The sequence below is a fragment of the Macadamia integrifolia genome, chromosome 12, assembly GCF_013358625.1.
Source record: "Macadamia integrifolia cultivar HAES 741 chromosome 12, SCU_Mint_v3, whole genome shotgun sequence".
Lineage (NCBI taxonomy): Eukaryota > Viridiplantae > Streptophyta > Magnoliopsida > Proteales > Proteaceae > Macadamia > Macadamia integrifolia.
This window is the reverse complement of record NC_056568.1, coordinates 3,658,106-3,667,436: the sequence shown is the minus strand read 5'-3', so window position 1 is coordinate 3,667,436 and position 9,331 is coordinate 3,658,106. Positions and strand designations below refer to the sequence as shown.

At 45.8% G+C, this 9,331-nt stretch overlaps 1 protein-coding gene across 1 annotated transcript; it reads right to left on the bottom strand.

Annotated features, from left to right (window-relative positions):
* Positions 1–773: 773 nt before the first annotated feature.
* LOC122057943 lies at positions 774–1,412 on the bottom strand. Its single transcript, XM_042620307.1, has one exon. The coding sequence runs from the start codon at positions 1,410–1,412 to the stop codon at positions 774–776; it is 639 nt and encodes a 212-aa protein (XP_042476241.1).
* Positions 1,413–9,331: the final 7,919 nt, after the last annotated feature.

Sequence of the window (9,331 nt, the reverse complement as noted above, 5' to 3'; positions counted from 1 at the left end):
CATGTCCATCCATATCCATTCTTTATGAAAAGGGAGGATTCTTCTGGTGACGGGCCAACATTTAGCAATAATCATATCCTAATGGATTTGGAGACCCAACAAGCGAAGAAGAGGTGATCCACAAATTCCGGCTCATTCCCATAGAGGATACACACTGGGTCAGCTGGGATACCTCTTTGGATGAAGAAACTATGCGTAGGAAAGGAGTTGGTGAGAACTTAGTGTAGGTGGATGAGTGATATTATTAGAAAATAAAGAATAAAGAATAAAAAATTAAAATTAATTTAGGAGTAGCTCTTGAACACATTATAAGTTATGAGAAAGTCTTAAAGGTGATATGAACATGTGTAAAAGAGACATTTGAATGCTTTTGTAAGGAGGAAGTATTTGATGAATTTGTGTAGTTGAAGATTATTAACAAGTATAACTTTGAATAGAACTGATAGTAACCAATCCCAATTATTTGGGATAAGACTGAATTGAATTAAGTTGTAAGAAGGTTCTAAGCTTAATAAAATAATTAAGCAGCCCATTTGTTGCAATATGTAATATGAGGCCCGATTTTCATATTTGGATGCTTTTGTTTCCCTATCTTGCCTTCTTTTAATATGAGAATCTAGATCCCTCAAAAAAACAAAAGAAGAGTTTTGAGTCAAACTGCATGTGAATGAATAATCTGATGAAACCGTAATACGATAATTAATGGATGAATGATATTCGAGATAGAGGAGGAGGTAATTAGGAAGAAAATGAAGTAATTAAGGAATTGCAATTTACAACTTAATCTTATTATGGCAGTCCTGGCTTCGGACTTTGAGATCGCTCACACCAATGGTTATCAGACAATCTGAAACGGCCACCACGTGTTTGTGGAAGATGAGGAACTTGACCTTACCGGGGACAGAGGCCCTGCTCTCCATTTGAATCTCTCCCGCCAAGACGTCGCTGGCCAGCTGTTTCATCTCGGAGGCAAAGCGGTCAGCCTGGACGGTGACCCAGCAGGGAAGGGTCACGGAGCCAGCGGGTGGGATGCGCCCAGAGGAGAGTTCGGCCTCAGCCACCTGAAGGGTGCCGCGGTAGAAGATAAGTGCGGTGATAGGGCCGTGCTGGAAGCTAGCGTGGTTTGGGTTGTGGATAAGGAAGCCCAGCTCCAGGGTGATGTTTAGCTCCACCTTCAACTGCGGCACCAATACCACCCGCGGCGTCACGCCCTCCACCGTGGATGAAACGATTACGGTTGTTGGCTCTTTGATCTTGTAGACGGTGAAGGCCACGATGAGGATGACCAATACCACGGTAATGAGGACCGTCGCCGACACCACGACGCAACATCTTTTGCGGCTGCCGCAACATCCACACCGGCGCTTCTCAGGGTAGTGATCTCCCCCGCCATTGGTCACTGGTTTCATCATCCTTCGCTGCTGCTTCAATTTTCCTTCTTTAAACGTTGTTTTTTTTTTTTCTTCCCTAATTAACAATTGGACTAACTTCCTGCTCCTAGCTAATTACTTCCAAAGAGAGTAGAGGACTGAGGAAAGCAAAGAATAAGTGAACCTGTGTAAGATACTTTCTGGCTTGAGGAGGAATGAAGAGCTGTGGGCATGAAACAGTATATAGGAAGGAGGTTTGAATGCTTCCAATCACCAATTGAATGTTTGATGTAATACAAGACAATATAGTCAGTTACTGATAGAAAGAGCTTTCGTCCATCTCCCCATATATTTTTGTTTTTTGGCTAAGTTTCGTCCATCAATTCACTGCATTAGAACGTAGAGATTTACTCAATTGTCCATTAATGTAGATTAAAGAATGGAGAGAGAGAGAGAGAGAGAGAGAGAGAGAGAGATGGACTTGGAACTGTGCAAGTTGGGGTTGTAGGTGGGATGGTGACGGAAGAGGAGTGAGCGTGGGAGCGGTATGAAACTGTGTTGTCATATTATTGGGCAAAATTTCGTCGATAGTTTTAACTCTAGACAAGTTACGGTACAAGCGTGCAGCATAACCGCTCCCACATAATGAAATATGGACTTCCAAAATAAGACCTGATGAGGGTATATCTCCCTGACCACGGCACGGCTAAAGAGCATTCTAACTAATATCGCACTGCCACTCCGGCCCCTCATCAGGCTTAGCTTCCACCTCGGCATCTCATCAGCCCAAGTTGCCACCTCGGCCCCTACCAGCCCGAGCTGCCACCTCGGCCTCTCATCAACCCAAGCTACCACCTCAGCCCCTCATCAACCCGAGTCACCATCGCGGCCCCTATCGACCCGAGCTGCCACCTCGGCCCCTCATCAGGCCGAGCTTCCACTTCGGCCTCTCATCAGTCTGAGCTATCACCTCAACCTTCATCAGGTAAGGCTCCTAAAAAGTGCTCTCATCCACTCTTACATTCAAGGAACGTAATCCCTGATCACAAGGATGTGACTCTATCCACTCCATGTCATCAGAGGCATCCACCCCTCCCACGATTTGCACTTCCGAGATAAGAGGAGAATATTCTCCTAGTATACCATAGGATCTGGAATATTCCTAGCATCAGAGGGTCGTTCCTCTCAAGGACTCCACGCCCAATAGGACTCTCCACAGACTTCCCCCTTTATCTACTCCATCAGCAGCCTATAAATACTAAGGTAAGCCTCAGTTATGGGGATTGATCACTTCTTTTGAATGAAAACTCCCTTGAGTATCTACTGTGAAAAGATCTGACTTTGGCATCGGAGAGACCTCCGTCGGGTCAGCCCGGCTCTCCCTTGTCTTCTCTTTTGTGCAGATCGACTGAAGCATCAGGAGCTACAAGGAGGATCAGGTGGTCAATTTTTACCACATCAGATTGGCGCCATCCGTGGAAAATTGTTACAAAAAGCTACCTTGGACTAATGCAATTAAGAAGTGAGAAGGTCGTTTCCTCAATAACAATGCGAGTAAGGTTATCTCGGGATTTACCACTTGAACATCCTCATCCACCTCCAATGGCTGATCAGGAGAATGCCCTCCTGGAGAACCCTCCACAAAGACCCCAGCAAGCCCAGCCCAACGTGGATGTTACCCCAAGAGAGGGAGATCAACGCGAGTAAAACCCTTAGCAATCTCGCCATGGCCCGTCATCCCAAGTGACTCACCCAAATATGGAAGAACAAATGCAGAGCTTGCAACTGCAGGTGTTAGCAAAAAACACTCTGGTATGAGACTTCATATGTCTGTTCGGCTTGGCACTCCCTGTGCCCCGCATTGGCTCAGCTCAACCGCCTAGGCCGGCTCCAGATAGGCAACCCCGAGATGAATCACCTGACAACAGTGTCACCCCTCAGTCAACAACCAGGAGGAGATCGGTCAGAACATCACGCACAGTTTGCTCGGTGCCACCCCGATCTCCCATCGAGAGACAACAGTAAGGGACCCTTTCTACACGGAATGGGAGAGCTCGTCATCCCGCACGTAATCGAAGTCTTGAGTCACCTGATGTCTATAGATCCCGACCCAAGGCAGGTAGACGCCAGCGCTAGCCACAAAAGCTTAGACGCCCGCGTCTGCGCAAAGAGGAACTCGAGAACTCCTCACAGAGGATAGCTTGGGAACCACCACCCAAGCCCCAAAACCGAGGAAGAAGCCCCAGAAGAGTTGAAAGGGAATACGGCTCCCCGGACCGTCGAGCAGTGGAAAGAAGGGACGACCTAGAGAGCAGCATCCAGCGTCTCATTGTGATGGTAGAAGGAATGCAGAGGCAAAGGCACCCGACTGACATAACGGTAACTCTGGCCCATAATGCACTATTTGATGAGCTGATAGATGCCGAGTTGCCCCCAAATTTTGTGATACCTGTCTTTAATGCATATGATGGCATCACGGACCCCTATGATCATCTCTTTTACTACAGTTCAACCATGATAGTCCATGGGAGGTCCGACGTAATTATCTGCTGAGCCTTTGTAGCTTCATTAAAAGGGGTTGCGTTGGTGTGGATGTCGAACTTACGGCCCCGGTCCATCCATAGCTAAGAAGAGCTGACGAGAGCATTCCTCACACGTTTCCAAGCTTGTATGAAGCATAAGAAAACTACATAAAATGTGATGAATATGAGACAGGGAGCAAGGGAGACTATAAATGAGTTCCTTGCCCAAATCACCAAGGCGACACTAGAGGTAAAAAACCTACCGGAAGGAGTGGCATATAGCACATTGTGCAATAGGGTAATGCATCCTGATCTTGTCCAATCTCTTACCCTCGACTTACCAGAGACAATGCCCGAACTGTTAAGACAGTGCAATCAATACGCTAACATGAAAGAAGTTCCAGCCGCCAAGGGGATAACTAACAAGGGTGACCAATCACAGAGGGAGAAGAGGAGGCCTCCGAGGTCTAAGGATGATTCTTACGAGCTAAAGAAGAACAAAACAGATCGATCACTTGATACAACTGAGCCCGAGCGATATGAGCTTGACCGTTCGTGAAAAAACCTACTCTTAGAGATCCAAGACTAGAAATATTTCTGTTGTCAGGCCAATTACGGCTAAACCAGAGGAGAGGAACCCCAACCGATACTGCCGATACCATCGAGACCATGGACATGACACTGAAGAATGTAAATCTTTGAAAAGAAAAATTGATGAACTCATCAGGGTAGGGTACATTAACAAGTATTTGAAGCAGAAGTATGGTGGGAACTGGCCCGAGCCGAGGAGAGATGAGGCTGGGCCAAGCCGAGAGGACCGAGATGCCCAAGGAACCAACCGTGGATAGAGTTGACACTTACGATAACCAACATGTGGGTCCAGCCATCTTGACTATCATAGGTGGATCCACGGCAGAATCAGTCAGAAAGGCCAAAGACCACGCATGATTTTTATACATCACAGAACAGCCCGTCAAGGCCCTCAGGCCAGATCCACCCATCACATTCTCTGACAATGACCTGGAAGAGCTGAACTGGCCTCACAACAATGCCGTCATGGTTCAATTAGTGGTGGCCAATCACCCCTTCCACAGGGTCCTAGTGGACACAGGAGCTTCCGTTGATCTCATGTCCTACGAAGCCTTCATGAAACTAGGACTTGGCACCAGCGCTTTAAAGCCGGCCTCAGGACCATTGTAAGGATTTTTTAGCACACCAACAGAGCTAGAAGGAGTTTTTAACCTATCACTAACCATTGGCTAGGGAGTTCAAATGGCCACTACCATGGTTTCTTTCATGGTTGCCAAGAGCGTCTCACCCTATAATGCAATCCTTGGTCGACCTAGTCTCAAAGGCCTTAGAGCGATTATGTCCACCAAACATATGAAAGTTAAGTTCCCTACCAGTAATGGAATCGGGGAATGCAAGTCCAGCCAAAAGGAATCTTGGGAGTGCTATGCCAACTTCATAAAGTTTGTCAAAAAGCCATGCTCTGGCCTAGCATGTATGGTAGAAATCGTCGATTACCGTGATGAAAGCCTTCTAAACCGAGCCGAGCCAGTTGAATAGCTGCTCACTCTCCCAATTACTAAGGTCGAGCCATCAAAGACTGTTCAGCTCGGAACATTGCTGAGCTCCCTATGTCGTGAGGAAATTTTGAAATTCCTTGGTGAAAACTCTGATATCTTTGCATAGAAGGCTTCTGATATGCCAGGCATCTCAAGGGCCATAGTCGAACATAGTTTGGATGTTAACCCCATCTTCAAGCCTGTCCAGCAGAAGCGAATGAACTTTATGACTGAGAGGGACACCATCATTAACAAGGAGGTTGACAAACTCCTGGCTGCAGGGTTCATGAGGGAAGTAAAATACCCAACCTGGCTAGCCAATGTAGTCATGGTTTCAAAGTCCAATGGGAAGTGGAGGATTTCCATAAACTACACTAACTTGAACAAAGCCTGTCCCAAGGACTGCTATCCCTTGCCCAGGATTAACTCCCTTATAAACTCAACTGCAGGCCACGAGATGCTGACTTTCATGGATGCATACTCCGGTTATAACCAGATAAAGATGAAGGTGGAAGATGAGGAGAAAACTGCATTCCTCACCACTATGGGCAATTACTGCTACACTGCAATGCCCTTTGGCCTCAAGAACACAGGAGCCATGTACCAGAGGATGGTTAACACAATGTTCTGAAGCCAGATCAGAAGAAATATGGAAGTTTACGTAGATGACATGCTAGTTAAGAGTGCAAAAGGAGCTAATCATGTGCTAGATCTGAATGAAGCCTTCGATGTCCTACGGTAGAACCAGATGAGGCTAAATATTGCCAAGTGCGCATTCAGAGTGACCTCTGGGAAGTTCCTGGGATTCCTAGTATTGCAAAGGGGAATAGAGGCAAACCCCTCCAAAATTGAGGTCATCCAAGAAATATGCCCACCAAGAAACATTCACGAAATTCAAAAGCTGACAGGGTACTTGGCTGTATTGAACAGGTTCCTCTCTCGATCTAGAGACAAGTGCCTTCCTTTCTTCAAGCTACTGAAAGGAGGAAAATGACACCACCAATTTTACTAGACAGAGGAATGCGAAGTGGCTTTTGAAGAAATCAAAATCTGCCTGACCAGGCCTCCTCTGCTAAGCCAACTAGAGCCAGAAGAGGTGCTACAACTCTATCTTACTACTTTATCAATAGTCGTTAGCGCAGTTCTCATAAGAGAAGAAGGAAAGACCCAGAAGTCTGTCTACTACGTGAGTCATGTGCTCCTAGATGCAGAAACCCGGTACTCAAAAATGGAGAAGCTTGCGTTAGCACTGGTCATGGTAGCCAGGAAGTTAAGACCTTACTTCCAAGCGCACACCATAGCTGTATTGACAGATCATCCACTATGAAAGGCACTCCATAGCCATAACATAGCAGGATGAATGGTGGGTTGGGCTTTCGAGTTAAGTGAACATACCATTGAGTACTGACCAAGAAGTGCAATCAAGGGTCATGCATTGACTGATTTCTTGGTTGAATGTACACAGACCGTAGAAGATATGGCGGCGGAGGCCAAGCCGAACAGAAAGTGAAAACTCTTTGTTGATAGATCCAGCACCACAACAAGAAGCAACATAGGACTTGTGCTGCAAAGCCTAGAGGAATTCACGATACAGTACACCTTCAGATTTACATTCTCCACAACAAACAATGAAGTAGAATATGAAGCCCTGATAGTTGGAATTAGACTGGCAAAGGTTGTAATGGTAGAGGATTTGGTCGCACATAGTGACTCATAACTGATTGTGAACTAAGTTAATGGGAAATATGAGGCCAAAGAAGAGAGAATGGCCAAATATCTGAAAGATGCGCGTTGTTTGATTACCAGCTTCAACACGTTCGCAATGGTATAAGTTCCACGGGAAGAAAATACAGTGGCAGATGCCCTCTCTAACCTAGCCACAGCAGAACTCGGTGACTGTACAAGCTCGGTATACTTTAAAATACTGGACAAACCTACCTATGAGCAAGAAGTGATGTACAACAATACGCAGTCAGCCGAGCCGAGCTGGATGGACCCCATTGCAGACTATTTTATGAGATGGACATCTTCCAAAAGATCAGACTGAAGCAAGGATAGTTAAAAGGAGAGCAGCCAACTACACCATTAAAGGAGGAGTACTATACAAAAGGGCAATATCTTGGTCCCTGCTTAAGTGGCTACCACTGAGCCGAGCTGAAGAAACACTCCGAGAAGTCCATGAAGGAATTTACGGAGGGCTCATGGGAGGAAGGGCACTGGCCTACAAAGTGTCGCACCAAGGATTTTTTTGGCAAAAAATGTAGCAAGACGCAATGAAATTCTTTCGACGATGCTTTAAATGTCAAATACACACCTTAATACCACACATCCCAGCTATAAAACTTAGCTCCATAATCTGTCTGATCCCATTTGCAATGTGGGGAATGGATATCCTGGGACAATTCAAGAAAGGCAAGGGCGGTGTCCAGTTCTTGATTGTTGCTATTGACTACTTCACTAAGTGGGTGGAAGTGTGTTCCCTAGCAAAGATCACTGAACAGGCAGTAAAAAAGTTTGTGAGGGACAACGTCATATACTGCTATGGTGTCCCAAAAGTACTGGTCACTGACAATGGGCGACAGTTCAACAATCATAAATTTAGGCTTTTCTGCAGTAACTTCAACATTGATTTTTGAATCACCACAGTTGCACACCCACAGTCGAACGACCAGGCAGAAAAGGCGAACCACATACTTCTGGATGGAATAACAAAGAGGCTAGATCAGGAGAAGAAGAACTAGGCCGACTAGCTACTCAGTGTACTTTAGGCATATCGTACCTCAACTCAGACCCCTACAAAGGAAACTCTGTTCCGATAACATATGGGACTGGAGCCCTAACCCCTGTAGAGGTGACCCAAGCTTTGTTCCATTCGATAGCATTTGAAGCATCACAGAACGAGGTAGGGCTCCAAGTAAACATCGACTTCATAGACGAGGTTCGAGAAGAAACTCTAGTACGGAATGAAACCTACAAGAAAAAAGTGTGACAGTATCACAATCGAAAAATCCGGCCACGAGGATTCATAGTAGGTGACTTGGTCCTAAGAAAAGCAGCTGCAGTAGACCCAAGAAGTGAAGGCAAGCTAAACGCGAACTGGGAAGGCCCTTATATAATCTCCAAAGTGGTTCGTCCCAGAACTTACCACTTGCAGACTTAGGGGGTTACAACGATACCAAGAGCATAGAATGTCAAAAATCCCAAAAAAAATTTACCAATAAATCACATTGAAGTCCTATGCGATCGGGTGTTAGTCTTATAGATTTTATATTCTCAGCACCCCAATTTTCATATTTGAATTATTTAATTTTATTCATGGAGCTCCATTGGACTCTATTTCAAAGCAATGTATTTGTCACAAGTGCCTGCCACATATTAATAAACTAAGAAGCTTCTCCCAAATATCTAGCTCGGCAGCATCTAAAACTGAGCTCCAGCTTGGCATTACTAAGACCAAACCCAAGTTTGGCACCCCCTTAACGTCGAAGGCATAAAGACCGAGCTTCAGCTTGGTAGCATCTAAGATCGAGCTCCAGCTCGGCACTACCAAGACCAAACCCAAGTTTGGCATCCCAAGACCTTAACATCTAAGGCATAAAGATCGAGCTCCAGCTCGGTAGCATCTAAGACCGAGCTCCAGCTCTGCACTACCAAGACCAAACCCAAGTTTGGCACCCCAAGACCTTAACATCTAAGGCATAAAGACTGAGCTCCAGCTCGGTAGCATCTAAGACCGAGCTCCAGCTCAGCACCACTAAGACCAAAACCAAGTTTGGCACCCTAAGACCTTAACATCTAAGGCATAAAACCGAGCTCCAGTTCAGTCGCATCTAAGATCGAGCTCCAGCTCGATCGCATCTAAGATCGAGCT